The sequence below is a fragment of the Mus musculus genome, chromosome 11 (assembly GCF_000001635.26).
Source record: "Mus musculus strain C57BL/6J chromosome 11, GRCm38.p6 C57BL/6J".
Lineage (NCBI taxonomy): Eukaryota > Metazoa > Chordata > Mammalia > Rodentia > Muridae > Mus > Mus musculus.
Window position 1 is genome coordinate 23,551,955 of NC_000077.6, and position 17,133 is coordinate 23,569,087.

Genomic DNA, 17,133 nt, shown 5'->3' on the forward strand with positions numbered 1-17,133 from the left:
GGACACACTTAGCAACTTTTAGATCGTTTACTTGTGTCTGGAGCCTTTCGATTTTATCACACAACTCCTTCCTTTCATTCATCATTTTTTCCACAGATACTAAGAGCAGCCAGCCAGTAAAATCATTTTTCGATTTTTTCCCCATCTTGTAGAAAGCTTTGTGCACTGAATCACCTAATTCATTAAGAAAATCAAGGGCATTAGCTTCTTTAAGTTCGGAATATAGTTTCAACCATGGGTCTTCAAAATTCTCTGAGCTCCCAGGAGGGAGAGAATCTGGAGAGGTTTCAATAGTTGAAAGTGCTGGTGGATCAACAAGCCAATTCCAGAATTTTAAAAGATTCATCCTTGTACTTCTGTTACTCTAGAACCACTCCTGGTACCAACTTCTGTATTAGTCAGGGTTCTCTAGAGTCACAGAACTTACGGATAGTCTCTAGTTAGTAAAGGAATTTATTGATAACTTACAGTCGGCAGCCCAATTCCTTACAATTGTTCAGTCGCAGCTGTGAATGGAAATCCAAGGATCTAGCAGTTACTCAGTCTCACACGGCAAGCAGGCGAAGGAGCAAGAGCAAGAGCTAGACTCCCTTCTTCCAATGTCCTTATATTGTCTCCAGCAAAAGGTGTAGCCCAGATTAAAGGTGTGTTCCACCACACCTTTAATCCCAGATGAAAGGCATAGCCCAGATTAAAGGTGTGTTCCTTAACTCGGAGATTCAATCTTCTGGAATCCATAGCCACTATGGCTCAAGATCTTCAAACCAAGATCCAGATAAGGATCTCCAAGCCTCCAGATAAGGGTCACTGGTGAGCCTTCCAATTCCGGATTGTAGTTCATTCCAAATATTGTCAAGTTGACAACCAGGAATAGCCACTACAGGAGCCATAGTCCAGCCCCAGCAAGCAGCGCAGCTGGGCAGCTTCATCCACATGGCTCGGCTTTAGAGTCATGGACACAAGAAGGGAGTTATGGAATCTCCCTCCACAACTAAGGAAAGCCACTAAGCCAGCCTTGTGTCAGGAGTGTTCCTGCATGGAGGCCTAGAGAGGCCATTTTGTGAAGCTGTGAAAGTGAAGCCTGGATTTCCTTGGAGATCCCAAGACATTAGAGATGCCAGTCACTGGATACTTGCAAGGAAAGCTGCATGGTGTTGAACCAGCACAAGACAGGGAAGTGTCCTACAGTCAACACAGCTCAAAGGAGCTGGAGATTTGAAGAGTGCTTTGACTTGGAGTAAATGGAGTTGGAGAGTTAGGAGTTTTCTCTGCTAGTTGTTCTTGAGTTTGTCCAGTATCTCCTCACTATACTCCCATTTATATCCTGTGCCATTATAAGTTCTAAGTATGTGATTTTCTGTTGAGGTTTGGTCTTTTGCTGTGTATTGTAATGCTAAGTGTGGGCCCCCAAGATCTGAGTGCTCCAGAGAAGAGAGAGTCCACATGGACCCATGTGACGCTATGTGACCTTGCCTCCCAAGGTATTTCTTCTTGGTAAATAAAGATGTTGACAGTTAATAGCTGGGTAGAAGAGACACAGGCAGGGTTTCAGATTCCTGGACTGGGGGTTGGAGGAGGACCACAAGGGGAAGAGAAAGGAATGGAGGAGGAGAAGCCACCATGGGCTAGCTGAGTCATCAAATAATGGCTGTGTGGGTGGGCTAATTGGAGTTAAGAGCAGCCCAGACAAAACAATTTTTTGGTAAGTTATATAATGGGATTATTGGCTGGGAAATAGACATAATAGCATAGAGGATAGATATTTGCTCAGCTCTTGTGCTTTTTAAGGCTTACTGTAATAATAAAATTTGTGTCTTTTATCTGGGAACTGAATAATCAAAGGCAGGGTAGATACCCCGGTTTGGAATTTAAAATTTCCACAACAATCTTCTTTTTGAATTTTGATTTATAGGAGATTATAGTTAAGAGACTGCTATGAGTCTCACAAGAGACGTTGAGCTCTGGACTTTTGAACAGTGCTGAGAATGTGATAGATTGTGAGGACTTTTGAAGTTGGACTGATGCATTTTGCATTATGTTTTGTCTACAGGCCTATGGGGACCAGGTAGTGGAATGTGGTGGTTTGGATAAAAATGGCCCTCATAGGCTCTTAGATTTGAATGCTTGATTACCAGGGAGTGGCACAACTTGAAAGGATTAGGAGATGGCCTTATTAGAGGAAGTGTGTCACTGGGGGTAGGCTTTGGGGTTCCTTCCTTCCTTCCTTCCTTCCTAAATCTCTCTCTCTCTCTCTCTCTCTCTCTCTCTCTCTCTCTCTCTCTCTCTCTCTCTCTCTCTCTCTCTCCTTTTCGAGACAGGGTTTCTCTATATAGCCCTGGCTGTCCTGGAACTCACTTTGTAGACCAGGCTGGCCTTGAACTCAGAAATCCGCCTGCCTCTGCCTCCCGAATGCTGGGATTAAAGGCGTGCGCCACCACGCCCGGCTTATTTTTCTTTTTTCTTATTTTTTAAACAATTTTTATTAGATATTTTCTTCATTTACATTTCAAATGCTATCCCCAAAGTCCCCTATACCCTCCCCCTGTTCTGCTCCCCAACTCACACACTCCCACTTCCTGGCCCTGGCATTCCCCTGTACTGGGGCATATAATCTTTGCAAGACCAAGGGCTTCTCCTCCCATTGATGGTGACTAGGCCACCCTCTGCTACATATGCAGCTAGAGACACAGCTCAGGGGTTGCTGGTTAGTTCACATTGCTGTTCCTCCTATAGGGTTACAGACCCTTTCAGCTCCTTGGGTACTCCTCCATTGGGGGCCCTGTGTTCCATCCAATAGCTGACTGTGAGCATCCACTTCTGTATTTGCCAGGCACTGGCAGATCCTCTCAGGAGACAGCTATATCTCCTGTCAGCAAGCTCTTGTTGGCATCCGCACTACTGTCAGTTTTGGTGGTTGTTTATGAGATAGATCCCCAGGTGGGGCAGGCTCTGGATGGTCATTCCTTCAGTCTCTGCTCTACACTTTGTCTCTGTAACTCCTTCCATGGATGTTTTGTTCCCCATTATAAGGAGCAACAAAGTATCCACACTTTGGTCTTCCTTCTTCTTGATTTTCATGTTTTGCAAATTGTATCTTGGGTATTCTAAGTTTCTGGGCTAATATCCACTTATCAGTGAATGCATATCATGTGAGTTCTTTTGTGATTGGGTTACCTCACGCCAGGCACACTCTCTCTTCCTGACACCTTCAGATCTAGGTGTAGAATTCTTAGCTCCTTCTTTAGCACCATGTCTACCTGAACGCTGCCATGCTTCCCTCCACAATAATGGATTAAAGCTCTGAAACTGTAAGCAAGCTCCAATTAAGTGGTTTCTTTCATTAGAGTTGCTGTGATCATAGTCTCTTTTCACAGCAATAGAACACTGACTAAAATAACTGTTTAAATAGGACTAATGGACATTATTCGTGTGTGTGTGTGTGTGAGAGAGAGAGAGAGAGGGAGAGAGAGAGAGAGAGAGAGAGAGAGAGAGAGAGAGAGAGGAGAGGAAAGAGACACACAGAGACAGAGAGGGAGGGATGGAGAGAGGGAAAGGGGGGGCACATACCTGTAATTCCAGCACTTGGAAAATGCAGACAAGTGGATCATGGGTTAAGACCAGCCTCAGCTACAAATACATAAGAAACTCTAAGCTGCCTGGAATGCATGAAACTGTCTTAAAATTTTTATTCTTTTGGATTTTAAGCTAGATGTGGTGGGACACAACTGTAATCCCAATACTTAGGTGTCATTAAGATCCTTTCCAAATATGAGACATAAGTAACAATGACTTCTCCTTCTTAGGTCCTTCCATGTATTTCCACCAATATTCACTCTTTGGAACAAAAGACTTGGCTCTCTCTCTTGCCTTCTTGCTCTCATTCTGTCCTCTTGCCTCTTCCCCTCCTCTCTCCCCATTCCCTACCCCCTCTCTCCACATGCTCATTGGCTGGTCTCTACCCCTCTTCTCTTCTCTTCTCTTCTCTTCTCTTCTCTTCTCTTCTCTTCTCTTCTCTTCTCTTCTCTTCTCTTCTCTTCTCTTCTCCTCTCCCCTCCCCTCCCCTCCCCTCCTCTCCCCTCCTCTCTTTTCTCTTCTCTTCTTTTTCTCTTCTCTTCTCCTCCTCTTCTTCTTCCCCCTTCTCTCTCTCTCCCTCTCTCTGCCTTTCTGCCTCTACTACCCTCTTAACTTCCCTCCCCATGTCCCGAATAAACTCTGTTCTATATTTAAAAAATAAGGAAACCAAAGACTTTATTGGGTAACTATTATAGAGTATAGGTGAGAGAGTATTCACAGGGATGTAGATGCTCCACTAACAGACTTCACTTGGAAGGCCTTTACCCATCAGGGATGAGAGGCATGTGAGTGTGTACATGAGGGATATATATAAACATATATATAGTAGATGTTTACAGACACACCAGAAGGGGGCATCAGATACCATTACAAATGGTTGTGAGCAACAATGTGGTTGAGGGGAATTGAACTCAGGACCTCTTAACCCCTGAGCCATCTTTCCAGCAACACCCCCCCCCTCACATTTATTTTGATTTTGAAACAGGGTCTTGCTATATAGCCCAGGATAGCTTTGAACTTGTGGTCCTTCTACTTCCCCTCTGGACTGCTGGGGTTATAAGCATAAGCTACCATATCTGGCTAAGAGTCTCTTAATGCACATTAACAAAAAAATTCTCATGGAGCCCAATTTGCCCATTTTTTAAATTGTCATATTCAAAAATTATTGTCAAATAGTTATATGAAGCTTTATTTTTTTCAAGACTTTCATAATTTTTTTTAAAACTTTGAACTTGTGTTTTATTTTTTTCCCATTAATTTACTTATTCACTTTACATCCGATTGCAGTCCTCTTCCTCCCATTCCCCACACAGCCCCCCCCCTTTTCCTCTAAGAAGGGACATGTCCTCCCTGGGTACCAACCCACCCTGGCACATCAGAGCACTGCAGGACCAGGCACATTCTCCCCCACCGAGGCCAGACAAGGCAGCGCAGTCAGGGGAACAGGATCCAGGCAGGTAACAGTCAGCTTCAGCTCCAGCTGTTAGAGGATCCACATGAAGACCATGCTACACATCAGCTACATGTGTGTGTGAGGGGCAGAGGCGGGTTAGGTCCAGCCCATGCTTGCTCTTTGATAACTCGTTCAGTCTCTAGAAGCCCCGATGGGTTCAGGTCAGTTGACTCTGGTGGTCTTCCTGTGGAGTCCCTGTCCCCTTTGGATCCCTCAATCCTTGCCCCAGCTCTTAACAAGACTCTCGAGCTCCATCTAATGTTTGGCTTTGGGTCTCCATCAGCTGCCAGGTGGAGCCTCTCAGAAGACAGATATGCTAAGTATAACAGAGTTTGCAAGCATAACAGAGCATCATTAATGATAATGTCAGGGTTGGCTCTCTCTCCCATGGGATGGGTCTCAAGTTGGGCCAGTCATTGGCTGGCCATTCCCTTAGTCTCTGCAACATTTTTGTCTCTGCACTTCTTGTAGGCAGGACAATTTTTTTTTTTTTTTTTTTTTTTTTTTTTTTTTTTTTTTGTGGGTGGCTTTCACTAGGAGTCCTGCTTGGCTACAGCAGGTGGACACTTTCGGCTCCACATCCTCCACTGCTAGGAGTCTTGGCTAGAGTCACCCTCATAGACTCCCCGAAGCCTCCCCCATGCAAGGTCTCCGGCATGTCCTAGAGATGCCCCGCCTCCTACAGCCAATTTCTGTTTACTCTCCTGGCCCTCTCTCCTCAGCTCTCCCTAGACCCTATCCTCCCCCTCCATTCCTCTCTCCTATGCAGTTCCCTTCCCACTTCCACCGTTTTATTTCCCCTTCTGAGTGAGAGAGTCAAGCATTCTCCCTTGGGCCCTGCTTGGTATGCAGCTTCTTTGGGTCTGTGGATTGTAGAGTAGGTACTTTATGGTTAGTATCCACTTATAAGTGAGCACTTACCATGTGTGTCCTTTTGGGTCTGGGCTACCTCACTCAGGATGATATTTTTTAGTTCCATCTATTTGCATTCAAATTTCATGATGTGCTTGTTTTTAATAGCTGAATAGTATTCCACTGTGTAAATGAATCACATTCCTTTTCTTTTCTTTTCTTTTCTTTTCTTTTCTTTTCTTTTCTTTTCTTTTTTTAGGACTAAATACCTGGCCTTTATTTCTTCCATATCAAAGATTTTGGGTATGATCATATAAAGATGAAGAATCAAGTTTTGCAACCTAAAAATATTTTCTTCTTTAAACTATGTTAATACTTTAGTAAACTATACAAAAAAGATAAGGAGATCCACATATACATTTACAGAACTGCGTATCAGTCAGGCCAGATCCTGCAGAGGGAATTCCCAGCATGACCTTAGTCATCTGTGAGGACACAGAGCAGTCCTTGTTTGGACAGACACCATCTTCTCCTGCATGAGTCAATCTTCACCTCTTAATGGCTTCCTTCTTCACGTGTGTATGTCTAGTTGTCTGCTTCTCAGAGCAGACATTTACCTTCCTCATCCACCAGCCATTGGAGGAGGGCTGGGGCCACAAAGGTGACTGATCCAACCCATTCTTCGTGGAGGGTTTCCTGGTGGCTCTCTTCCACCATCATATCTGGAACCAGAGGAGCTCCTGTAGCCTCTTCTTTTCTTCACATCTTGCTGAAGCAGAGTTTTGAAAAAGAAAACCACGAATTCTGCTATTCCCCAGAAGAAATCTGTTATGAAAATCTCCATGGGGACTGATTCTGGCTGTCCAACACTTAACCATTCGAGATGTAAACCATCTTCCCTGCAGTTGCCCAGCTTCCTAGCGACAGAAAAGACTGGAGCCCCTGTTGTTGCCGTACCTAGCTTGCCACCCCGCCCTTTTTCGAATCACGTTTTCCTTATCCGTTCTTTGGTTGAAAGGCATGTTTTCCAGCTTCTGGCTATTATGAATAAGGCTGCTATGAACATAGTGGAACACGCATGATATGATAGAACATTTTTTGCATATATGCCAGGTATTGAGAAAAAACTATTGCCAATTTTCAGAGAAACCACCAGATTGATTTCCAAGTGGTTGTACAAGTTTGAACTCCCACCAATGATGAAGGAGTGTTCCCCTTGCTCCACATCCTTACCAGCAGGGGCTATAGCTTCAGATTTTGATCTTAGCCATTCTGACTGTGTAAGGTGGAATCTTAGAGTTGTTTTGATTTGCATTTCCTCGATGACTATAAACTTTTAACATTTCTTTAAGCACTTCTTGGTCATTAGAGATTCCTCTGTTGAGAATTCTCTGATTAGCTCTGTGCTCCATTTTTAAATTGGGTTATTTTGGTTTATTGCTGTATAATTTCTTGAGTTCTTTATATATTTTGGATATGAGCCCTCTGTCAGACGTAGGGTTGGAGAATATCTCTGTAGGCTGCTGTTTTTCCTATAGACAGTGTCCTCTACCTTAGAGAAGCTTTTCAGTTTCATGAGGTCCTATTTATCAATTGTTGATCTTAGTGCCTGAGCTACTGGTGTTCTGTTCAGGAAGTTGTTTACTGTACCAATGTATTCAAGGCAGTTTCCCACTCTTCTTTTCTATTAGATTTAGTGGGTCCAGTTTTATGTTGAGGTCATAAAACTGTTGGGTTTGTGTTTTGTGTAGGATGATAAATATGGACCTGTCTGCATTCTTGTACATGCAGACATCCAGTTAGACCAGATCATTTGTTGAAGATGCTTTCTTTTTTCCATTGTATGGTTTTGGCTTCTTTTTCTTTTAAAATAAATCAAGTGTCTATAGATGTGTGGGCTTATTTCAGGGTTTTTGATTTGATTCCATTGATCAACCTGTCTGTTTCTACACTAATACCACACACTGTTATTACTATTGCTTTGCAGTACAGCTTGAAATCAGGGATGGTGATACCTCCAGAAGTTTTTATTGTAAAGGATTGTTTTAGCTATCTTGGGTTTTTTGTTTTTCCATATGAAGTTGAGAATTCAACTTTCAAGGTCTGTAAAGAATATCAGGCTTAAAAGATTCATTTGGCCGGGCAGTGGTAGCACACGCCTTTAATCCTAGCATTTGGAAGGCAGAGGCAGAGGCAGAGGCAGAGGCAGAGGCAGAGGCAGAGGCAGGCGGATTTCTGAGTTCAAGGCCAGCCTGGTCTACAAAGTGAGTTCCAGGACAGCCAGGGCTACACAGAGAAACCCTGTCTCGAAAACACAAAACAGAACAAAACAACAAAAAAAGATTCATTAGAAAAAATTGATACATTGTTTAAAATAATGCTAACTCACAGTTTTATAGTTTTAGACCCTATATTTAAGTCTTTGGTGATTTTGAGTCAATTTTTGTTTTTATTTTTTGAAATAGCAGCTTACTGTGTAGCTCAGACTGATTTAAACTGCCAGTCCCACCTCAAACTCACAGTTCTGTATTCTTCCTGAGTACAGATGTCTACTGACATGCAAAGACCTGAGCAAACTTTTGTATATGGCACTAGGTAAATGATTTGAGTTCATTCTTTGACATGTGGACATAAGGACTTCTCAGCACCATTTGGTAAAAATGCCATCCTTTCAGCACTGAATTGTCCTGACACCTGTGTCAGAAATCACTTGTGTGTATAAATGTGGGTTCATTTTATGCTGTGGTGTTCTTCTGTGTGTCTTTATGTAAATACCACAGTGTTTAGCTCAAGATATTTAAAACCTACTTCTTTTAATCTAATAGCATTTTGGAGTAGATATTTTAAAAAATATTGCTATGTCAATATGAAAGCTAAGTCAATAGTCACTCTTTAGTTGACAGTGACTGTTTACTGCCCCTTCATCTTCAGAATCAACTGATAGCACAAAATCAACAGACGAGATATGATGGCACCTCATATAAGATGTGTCACCAGGAGTAATCAAGGCCGGTGGGTTATGATGCTCTGTCATGAGGACAGCTCTAGAGATAATGGCAGGGCCAGCATGGTAGGGACAGAAGACTGACCCATTCAGGCCTTTAGCAGATATATCGCTGCATTTCAGATAATTATAGCCAAATTTCTCACTGACTAAGAGAAAGGTAACAACTATAAAATAGAGAATTTGAATGAATCCTTTCAGATGGAACTGAGCTCAGAATTGTCAGCAGCACATATCACTGGTATATGGTATAGGTGAACTGTTTTGAGAACTAGAGAAGTTAATACTACACACTTACCTCTCCTCTTTGAATCTACAGAGTGGGCTGGGAAACTGAAACATCAAATAGAAACTAGCCTAGTTGGGAACCTGTTTCCAAGGAACTAGTGTTCTGTGGGGAGTTGATTCCAGAGAGAAACAGGCAAAACGGGCTGAGCTCGGAGCATCTCATGCTAGCTTGTCTGGAATTGCTCAAACCACACAAACCAAAACCCAAAAATGGAGTCGTGTGCCTACTGTCTAAATCTAGGATAATTTAAGCATCAAAATAATGAGATTTAAGGGCTGGAGGGATGGCTCAGTGGTTAAGAGTACTGGCTACTCTTGTAGTGGACCTGGGTTCAATTCCCAGCACTCACGTGGCAGCTCACAACTGTCTGTAACTCTAGTTCCAGGGAATTCAACACCCTCGAACACACATACATGCAGGCGAAATACCACTGCATTGAAGCAAAAATAAAATTAAAAATGACAGTGCTTCCAGAAGGTTGTAAGGTTCAGATGCTACAAGCCAGATTTTAAAGGCTCCAGGGGAAGAAAAGTACACCTGATTGAAGACGCCAGGGATGTTACCATCTGCTGGCACTTCAGCAGACAGACCCTCATCACCCCTCACTACTGTCCACAATCCATGCATACTTTTAAATGAATTAGCACATGGGAGTTTGCTCACTGCCACTAGCACACACAAATCAAATACCACCTCTTATAGGCTAGGCAAGGGCCAGCTTCAGGTAAGAAAATTGGATCCTTAGCATCTGAACAAAATTGGAGTACTGCTGGCAAAAATCTGGGGAAATAAAGCCATTTTTAAAGATTTCTTAAAATACTTCTCTGTTTAAGTACAGATAAAAATTAAAATAGGGATTTATAAATCTATTTCATAACCTTTGGGTATCTGATAAGTCAAAATCCACTTGTAACCAATGCAACATCTTCTAGTCTTTTTAAAAAATATTTTAAAAAGATTTATTTATTTATTTTCTTTGTATGAGTACACTGTCGCTGTCTTTGGACACATGAGAAGAGGGCATCAGATCCCATTACAGATGGTTGTGAGCATTACACATGGTTACTGGGGATTGAACCCAGGTCCTCTGGAAGAGCAGTTAGTGCTCCTAACTGCTGAGCCATCTCTCCAGCCTTCCTCTTGATTCTCAGAACAGTTCAGATCTGGCTTCCCCAGATCCATAGCTCATTTTGTCTAGTCATGTGTTTCCTTCATCTCTGAAGAGTGGGAGATGCATAAAGGATGGTAAGCATTTCCTCCCGCTTCTCCTCACGTATTTGGTGGTTTAACTAGACACACAATTCAACACTTAGACTGTTTCCTCTGTCTGCTTTAAACCACTCACTACATTGTCACCTACTTCCCATTGATGTCCCTTGATTATCTTTCTAATTTTTGTTTCAGGGCTGGGGCAAGATATCAGAGGTTTAGAGCACTGGCTGTTCTTGCAGATGACCTGGATTTGGTTCCCAGCACCAACATGGAAGCTCAAGACTTTCCAGTTCCAGGACACTCAGCACCCTCTTTTGACCTCTGCAGGAACCAGACATGTATGCAGTGCAGACACAAACATGCAGGCAAGACATTCATAAAAACACACCTTACAGAAAATGTATATGATGTGTGTGTGCATATGAATGCAAGTGCAGGGGTCAGTGTGCCCTGGTGTCCATGTGGAGATCATAACCTTGCTTTGGTAACCATGGTATGATCTTCCATTTTCCTTGAAACAGTCTCTTGTTTGTAGCTGTGTGCATCAGGTTAGCTAGTCTGCAAACTCCCAAGGAGTTTTGCTTCAAGTATTTCCTATGTGGTGCTGGGATTACGAATGTGTGCTGTCTGTCATACCTGTCTCTGAATGAGTTCTGAGGAGCCAAGCTCAGGGACGTGAGTTCTGCACACGATCCACTGACTTATAGAGCCACTGCAGCTGCAGATGGAACACTGATACATTGCTTTCCTCCCAGTATTTTTCTACTGGATTGTATTCACAGATAAGGCATGGTTGTTAAGTTTACCTCATTTGTGTCTTCCTGAGAACGCTGTAGGAATATACCAGTTATGACAATCACCATTCTTTTAGAAGACAGAATGCCTTTTTCAGACTCAACTTGTTTAAGTGGGTAATGAGCCTCAGCAAATACTGATGCTATAATGCTGGGTGTAATCCGTGTTCATATGGCCTTACCTATGTATCTGTTAGCTTTCCCACCTCTGGCTGCTGCTCCCTGCTTTCAGTATTACTGCATATCCAGGCTTGTTTCTTGTTAGTAGTGCAAGTCAAATTCGAGCATGTATCCACGTACTTCACCATGCCTGTTTATCTTAGTCTTATGCAGTGAACCTAGCACAGTTACCTTCCACTTTGTCATCCGTCATGTATAGTTCTCTGATTATGTAGACTTTATCCTAATATATGGAGTCTGGTATAACCCCAATCTTTTTTCAAATTCCATATTCAACTGTCCTAATGCTGTTCACTAAGAGCCGGTTCCAGGCATGTGAGATGCCAAGTTTGCAATATACCAAATGATTTTCTTGAGCTTGTCTACAGGATTTCTAATTCATCTCTGAGGTTTGTCAGTTATACATATTGTGCTTTACTTTGTTTAATCAATATTCAAATTTTTATTTATTAAAACTGTTTTCCACAATTGTTTTCTACAATTTTAAAAGTTAAAAACCATCCAAGAGGCTTGTATGTGTAGTAGAGCAGAACTGTTTTAAGAAAATAAAAAGAAGGTAGAAGACAAGATCTACAGGCATCTGTCTATCCAGCTTCTGAGAGGTAGTACCATCCTCAGGGAACTGCGCGTGGTTATGAAGGCTGCCTTATATCCAAAACTATACCAAAAAAAAATGACTCAGCCCAACAAAGGACCAATGGTCCCTGACTAACATTCATGCATGGTTGGAGTCCCGATTTCCCACCTGAAATGAAGTTTCTCTCCCTGGGTTGTCTCCTCACCCACATCCCTGTCGCTCCCTAGTGCCTTCCGGTCGAGGAGAATCTAACTTTTCTTTGATTAGAGCATGGCACTAATGTTCATAATCACAGGTTATGTGCGATTGAACCCAGGGAGCATGTCCCACAACTAGAAACGTTTCCTGATGCCACAGGAGCTAAGGGAACTGCACGGAGGGGTTCTGGTGATGGAGCAGCCACGTCTCCAGACAGCTCATAGGCTGGGGACACCTCATCCATGCACTCTTTCTAATCTTGACCTGGAGCCAGAATTCAGAAAAATCTCCAGACAAGTCACCCTGAGAGTGGCCTTCCCTGTCGGCAAGACAGCTGCACAGCAGAGCTTTGCTGCTCAGACTTTAAGTCAGAAGGACTTTGTCATTCACTGTTCAGATTCTGGAAATTGGGGCTGGAGAGATGGCTCAGTGGGTAAGAACACCAATTGCTCTTCTGAAGGTCCTAAGTTCAAATCCCAGCAACCACATGGTGGCTCACAACTACCCGCAATGGGATCTAACACCCTCTTCTGGTACATTTGAAGTCAGCTACAGTGTACTTATGTATAATAATAAACAAATCTTTAAAAAAAAGATTCTGGAAATTGAATACCTGCCTCACTACCATCGTCCGCCTTCACACAGTTTAGATTGCGCAGGGTTTCACAATAGCCCAGGCTCCCCTGGAACTTACTGTGTAGTTGAGGCTGGCATTGTAGAAAACCCCCATCTCAGCTTCTCAGATGTCAGATTCAGACAAGCCATTATACATTCTTACCTAGTAGAGCTAGTCTGTTTCTCTTCATCAAACAGGTCCAAGTAGATATTTTTTTCCATATGAACTTATAATGTATTCATTTAATTCCAGAAGATTATAATTTAATTTTTATTTATATACATATATATAATGTTATGGCATGGCATGAAAGTAAAGTCAAAGGGCAGCTTGCGGGAGTCAGTTCTGTCCTCCACTATGTGGCTCTCAGGTTTTGAACTTAGGTCATCAGGCTTGGTGATAGGAGTCTTTACCCACTGAGCCGTCACGCTGGCCTGAAAAATTTGGAATTTATTAGAATCATACCTCTGGAAGTCTCTCCTCTGAGCTTCTAGGTCCTAATGACTCTTTTTTGTTTGTTTGCTGGTTTTGTTGTTGTTCTTTTTTGTTTTCTGAGACAGGGTTTTTCTCTCTGCTGTTCTGGAACTTCATGTAGACTAAGCTGGCCTCAAACTCAGAGAGATTGCCTGTCTCTGCCTCCCACATGCTGGGATTAAAGGCGTGCGTGCGCCACCACAACCTGTTCTAATGATTCTGCTTTCTTTTGTCCAGCCTTTACTTCCATATCCCCTTCAGTTTAAAAATTATGTAATGTTTATTTAGCTAATTCCTTTATAGTAAAATCTCTCTTGGGAACCCTAGCTAGTTTGTTTTCTTACTGTGGTCTGTTCACACTCTTTATTAAATAAGTGATGTACACTGCTAAAAAATAAACAATAAAACATATGAGGTGGCTACAAGCTAAAAGGGATCTTATAGTCAATAACACAAATAAACAAAACAAGATAGTGCTCACTGTTTGTTTGGTTGTTGTTGTTGTTTTTTTTTTTTTTTTTTCCTTTTTGGTTCTTTTGAGACAGGGTTTCTCTATGTAGCCCTGGCTGTCCTGGAACTCACTTTGTAGACCAGGCTGTCCTCAAACTCAGAAATTCACCTGCCTCTGCCTCCCGAGTGCTGGGATTAAAGGCGTGCGCCACCGCGCCCAGCCAGTGCTCACTGTTTTACTTCACAAGTGTTAAGAGCACTTGCTTCTGGAGGGGCCTGGAGTTTGCTTCCTTCCTAGCACTCTCACTCAAGTCAAGGGCTCACAACTGTCTAGAACGCCAGCTCCAGTGGCTCAGGTGCCCTCTTCTGGATGCTGTGGGTACTGCATACACACTCATGCTCTCATACACAGAATAAAGTAAGTCTTAATGAATCTATTACAGAGTGGAACACAGAAATTAATTCAATGAAATCATCTCTGGCACAGCCTACCCATGCACAGATAGATGATGTGAGAGGCAGCACTGCTAGTCACTGTGAACGGGAGTCACGGACGGAGCGAAGTCATTCTGGAAACAGAAGAATTAGACCTTACTTTCACAATGCCAAGATCCATGATAATCGCATCAGGTCTAGTGAGGGCCTCCTACTGCATTCACCCAAGTGTGAAAATGTAAGTCTAAAAAAACCCTTCTAAATGTAAATATTATAGTAAATAAAGGATCTGAAAAGATTTCTTAAAGAGATGGCATAAAGGGGGTGGGGAAGTTAACATATATAATTATATTCTAAATGAATTTCCTTTAGGTTTGGTGGATCACATTGCCAGGTTTAGTGGCCCGTGCCTTTAATTCCAGCACTTGGAGGTAGAAGCAGAAGGACCCCTGACTTTGAGGCCAGCTTTTTCTACCGAGTTAGTTCTAGAATAGCCAGCTCTACACAGTGAGACCTCGTTTTAAAAAGAAAAAAAGACAGGAGAGCTGCTGGGTTCCAGGTCAGCCATACCATCTCAAAACATGGAAAACTAGGAAAAAAGGGAAAAAACCTTCTATGAATAAAGGCGCATTAAACACAATACCATGTTCTGAAAGAAGGTATTTATAATACATACAACCAATAAAGGATTAGTGTGCAGAATATAAAATATATATAAGCAATACAAGCACACAAAGCACACATATTCAGTCTTAAAACTTAGTAGAAAAATAGATACTATGATTTTAATACACCTCTTCCCTCCAAAATTCAGTTGCTATCACTTTGACAACATTAAGAAATATTTTTTTGGCTCTTACTCCTGCTTCCCGCTTGCTTCTCTCTTGCCCTCTTGCTCTCCCTCTCTCTATGTGGCCATGGCCAGCCTCTACTTCTCTACTCTTCTCCCTCTCTCTGCCTCTCTGTTTATTGTAATAAACACCTTAAAGCAAAAAAAAAATTTTCTTTTTGTTTAGGTAGCCTTACTGTGTAGCCCTGGCTGGCTTCAAAACTGCAATCCTCCTGCCTGAATGCTGATTACATGTATGTGCTATATGTCCAGCTTTCAAGTCTAGAAGACTTTACAGAGCACTGGCTGAGCTTGCCTCCATGTTCTCCTGCATGATACAACCAGGAGGTCCTTGCTAGACCTCATGAAGTCATCTTGGATCTTGGCTGCTAGTACTAAGAGAACTGTCCTTCTGATCTTTAGAAAAAGCTCATGGTATTGCCACGAGCATACAAATGGATTAGGAATGGGAAGAAGAGCCCATGGCACACGCCTTTGATCCCAGCAATTGGGAGGCAGAGGCAGGTGGATCTTGGTGAGTTCTGAGGTCGTCTGGTCTACAAAGCAAATTTCAGGACAGCCAGGGCTACAGAGAGAAATCCTGTCTAGAAAAACAAAAGAAAACATAAGAATGGGAAGAGGAAACACAAATGATCAGTGCACATGTAACAGTAACTAAGCTCCCTAACAAAACAAAAATGTTGACACAACTTCACTATCTCTGGACTAATGGATATTGTAGTTTGTCAGCTCTTGCAGACATTAAGATCCTAAGGGTAGGATGGGAACACTATGAACTCAAGGCTGATAGTGACTTGTTTGGGTCCACTAAATGTGAATGCATATCATTTCTATGCAGAGAAATTCCTGGCCACACGTGAGCCTGTTAAGTCTCTTCCCTGCCTTATAAAATCAAGTGTCAGATGGAACCTCCATCAGCCAAGTCCCTTTATGAACAAAGAACAACTTCTGAACCAAGCCACAGGGATTTGGGGCTATCACTACAACAGCACTGTCCTGACTGAAGTAGCTGTCAGTGGCCAAGCAGAACACAGAGTTCCCATGCTGGAACAATTCTGGAGGTAAACTTAACAGATTGAAAATGGACATGTCCATCAACCGATATACACACAAAAGCAATGTTCAGGGGATACTGATGGAACATCAGAGGAGAAATACTGGAATGGTAAGGGGGAAAAATTGAAGATAGGTGTGGTGACACATGTCTGTAATCCCAGCATTTCAGAGCCTGAGGCAGGAGGATTATTAGTTCAACCTGGGTTATGTGGCAAGCTTGAGGCCAGCCTAAGCCACATAGAAAGACACTGCATAGGAAGAATAAAACCAAAAAACAAGCTTGAAATATAATGTCAACATTTACTGACGGGGATCAGATAAATGTATTTTAGGAGATTTATAAACTAGAATACTGTTGAATAGCTATAAATCAGTTTCAAATATACCTGATCAAAATATATTACTCTAAAAGATATTATTTAGGATCTAAAACCTATGTAAGGATATGTACATCAGGAGGTCATTACATGAAGTTTATACGCTTCACTATGTGTGGGTGTAAAATATGGGCATAATGACATCCACCGGCATGGTGACTATATAATTCAATGGAATGTTCACTTCTGCGAAAGGAAGGTGAAGTACAGTGTTATCTGTGAGACAATGGGGCTGTGTGGAGTGTTTTATTCCTAATGACATGTCTAACACTGTGCTGTTGGGCACTATAGTGGGCACCTGTATGCTATCCTGCCCTGTCTAGCTATCCTGCCCCATCCCTGTTGATAGACTGCTATACGTCTACCCCATATTTGCCCACCTTGGCAGGAAGAATGAGGAGGTAAGTTGGGTAGTCTCATGGCTCAGTGTGCAGTTTAGCAAACTAGGTTATCTGAAACTTACTCTTATACATTATAGACTGCGGCTTTCCTAAGTCAATAAAAATATTTGCTGAAAGGAGACATATTTAATTTTTTGGTTGCCTTGATCTGTCTGCTTATTTTGACTCGTTTGGAGCACTTAAACATGTCTATCCTTTAGGGTATCAGGACAATTAGAGTCCAAGTACTTCTAGAGCCTTGGAAAATAAAACATATGCAAATCCACAGGTCTCATAATGGGCAATTCCGGCTTTTGGAGGCATAAAATGTAAAATTAATCTTGTAAGTAGCCTCCCATGTTT

General features: G+C 42.3%; 1 protein-coding gene and 1 pseudogene across 4 annotated transcripts in view; both read right to left on the reverse strand.

The window, feature by feature from the left end:
• Nucleotides 1–6,103: 6,103 nt before the first annotated feature.
• Nucleotides 6,104–6,888, reverse strand: Selenok-ps1 (selenoprotein K, pseudogene 1; annotated as a pseudogene). Its single transcript, NR_004857.1, has one exon. The product of NR_004857.1 is annotated as a selenoprotein K, pseudogene 1 (transcript).
• Nucleotides 6,889–12,994: 6,106 nt separating this feature from the next.
• The window catches only part of 0610010F05Rik (RIKEN cDNA 0610010F05 gene), a 68,733-nt gene continuing 64,594 nt past the window's right edge, over nt 12,995–17,133 (reverse strand). Inside the window, exons 22-23 of one of the 3 annotated variants that reach the window (NR_156450.1) lie at nt 14,165–14,241; nt 12,995–13,182 (exon numbers count right to left, since the gene is read on the reverse strand). Coding sequence is in view for 2 of the 3 variants with exons in the window: in XM_006514810.4 (XP_006514873.1) it covers nt 14,220–14,241 (22 nt within the window). In the remaining variant the exon portion in view is untranslated. Of the gene's footprint in view, nt 13,183–13,732; nt 14,242–17,133 lie in introns of those variants that run through there. The other 2 variants (XM_006514811.4, XM_006514810.4) reach the window with 2 other exon arrangements.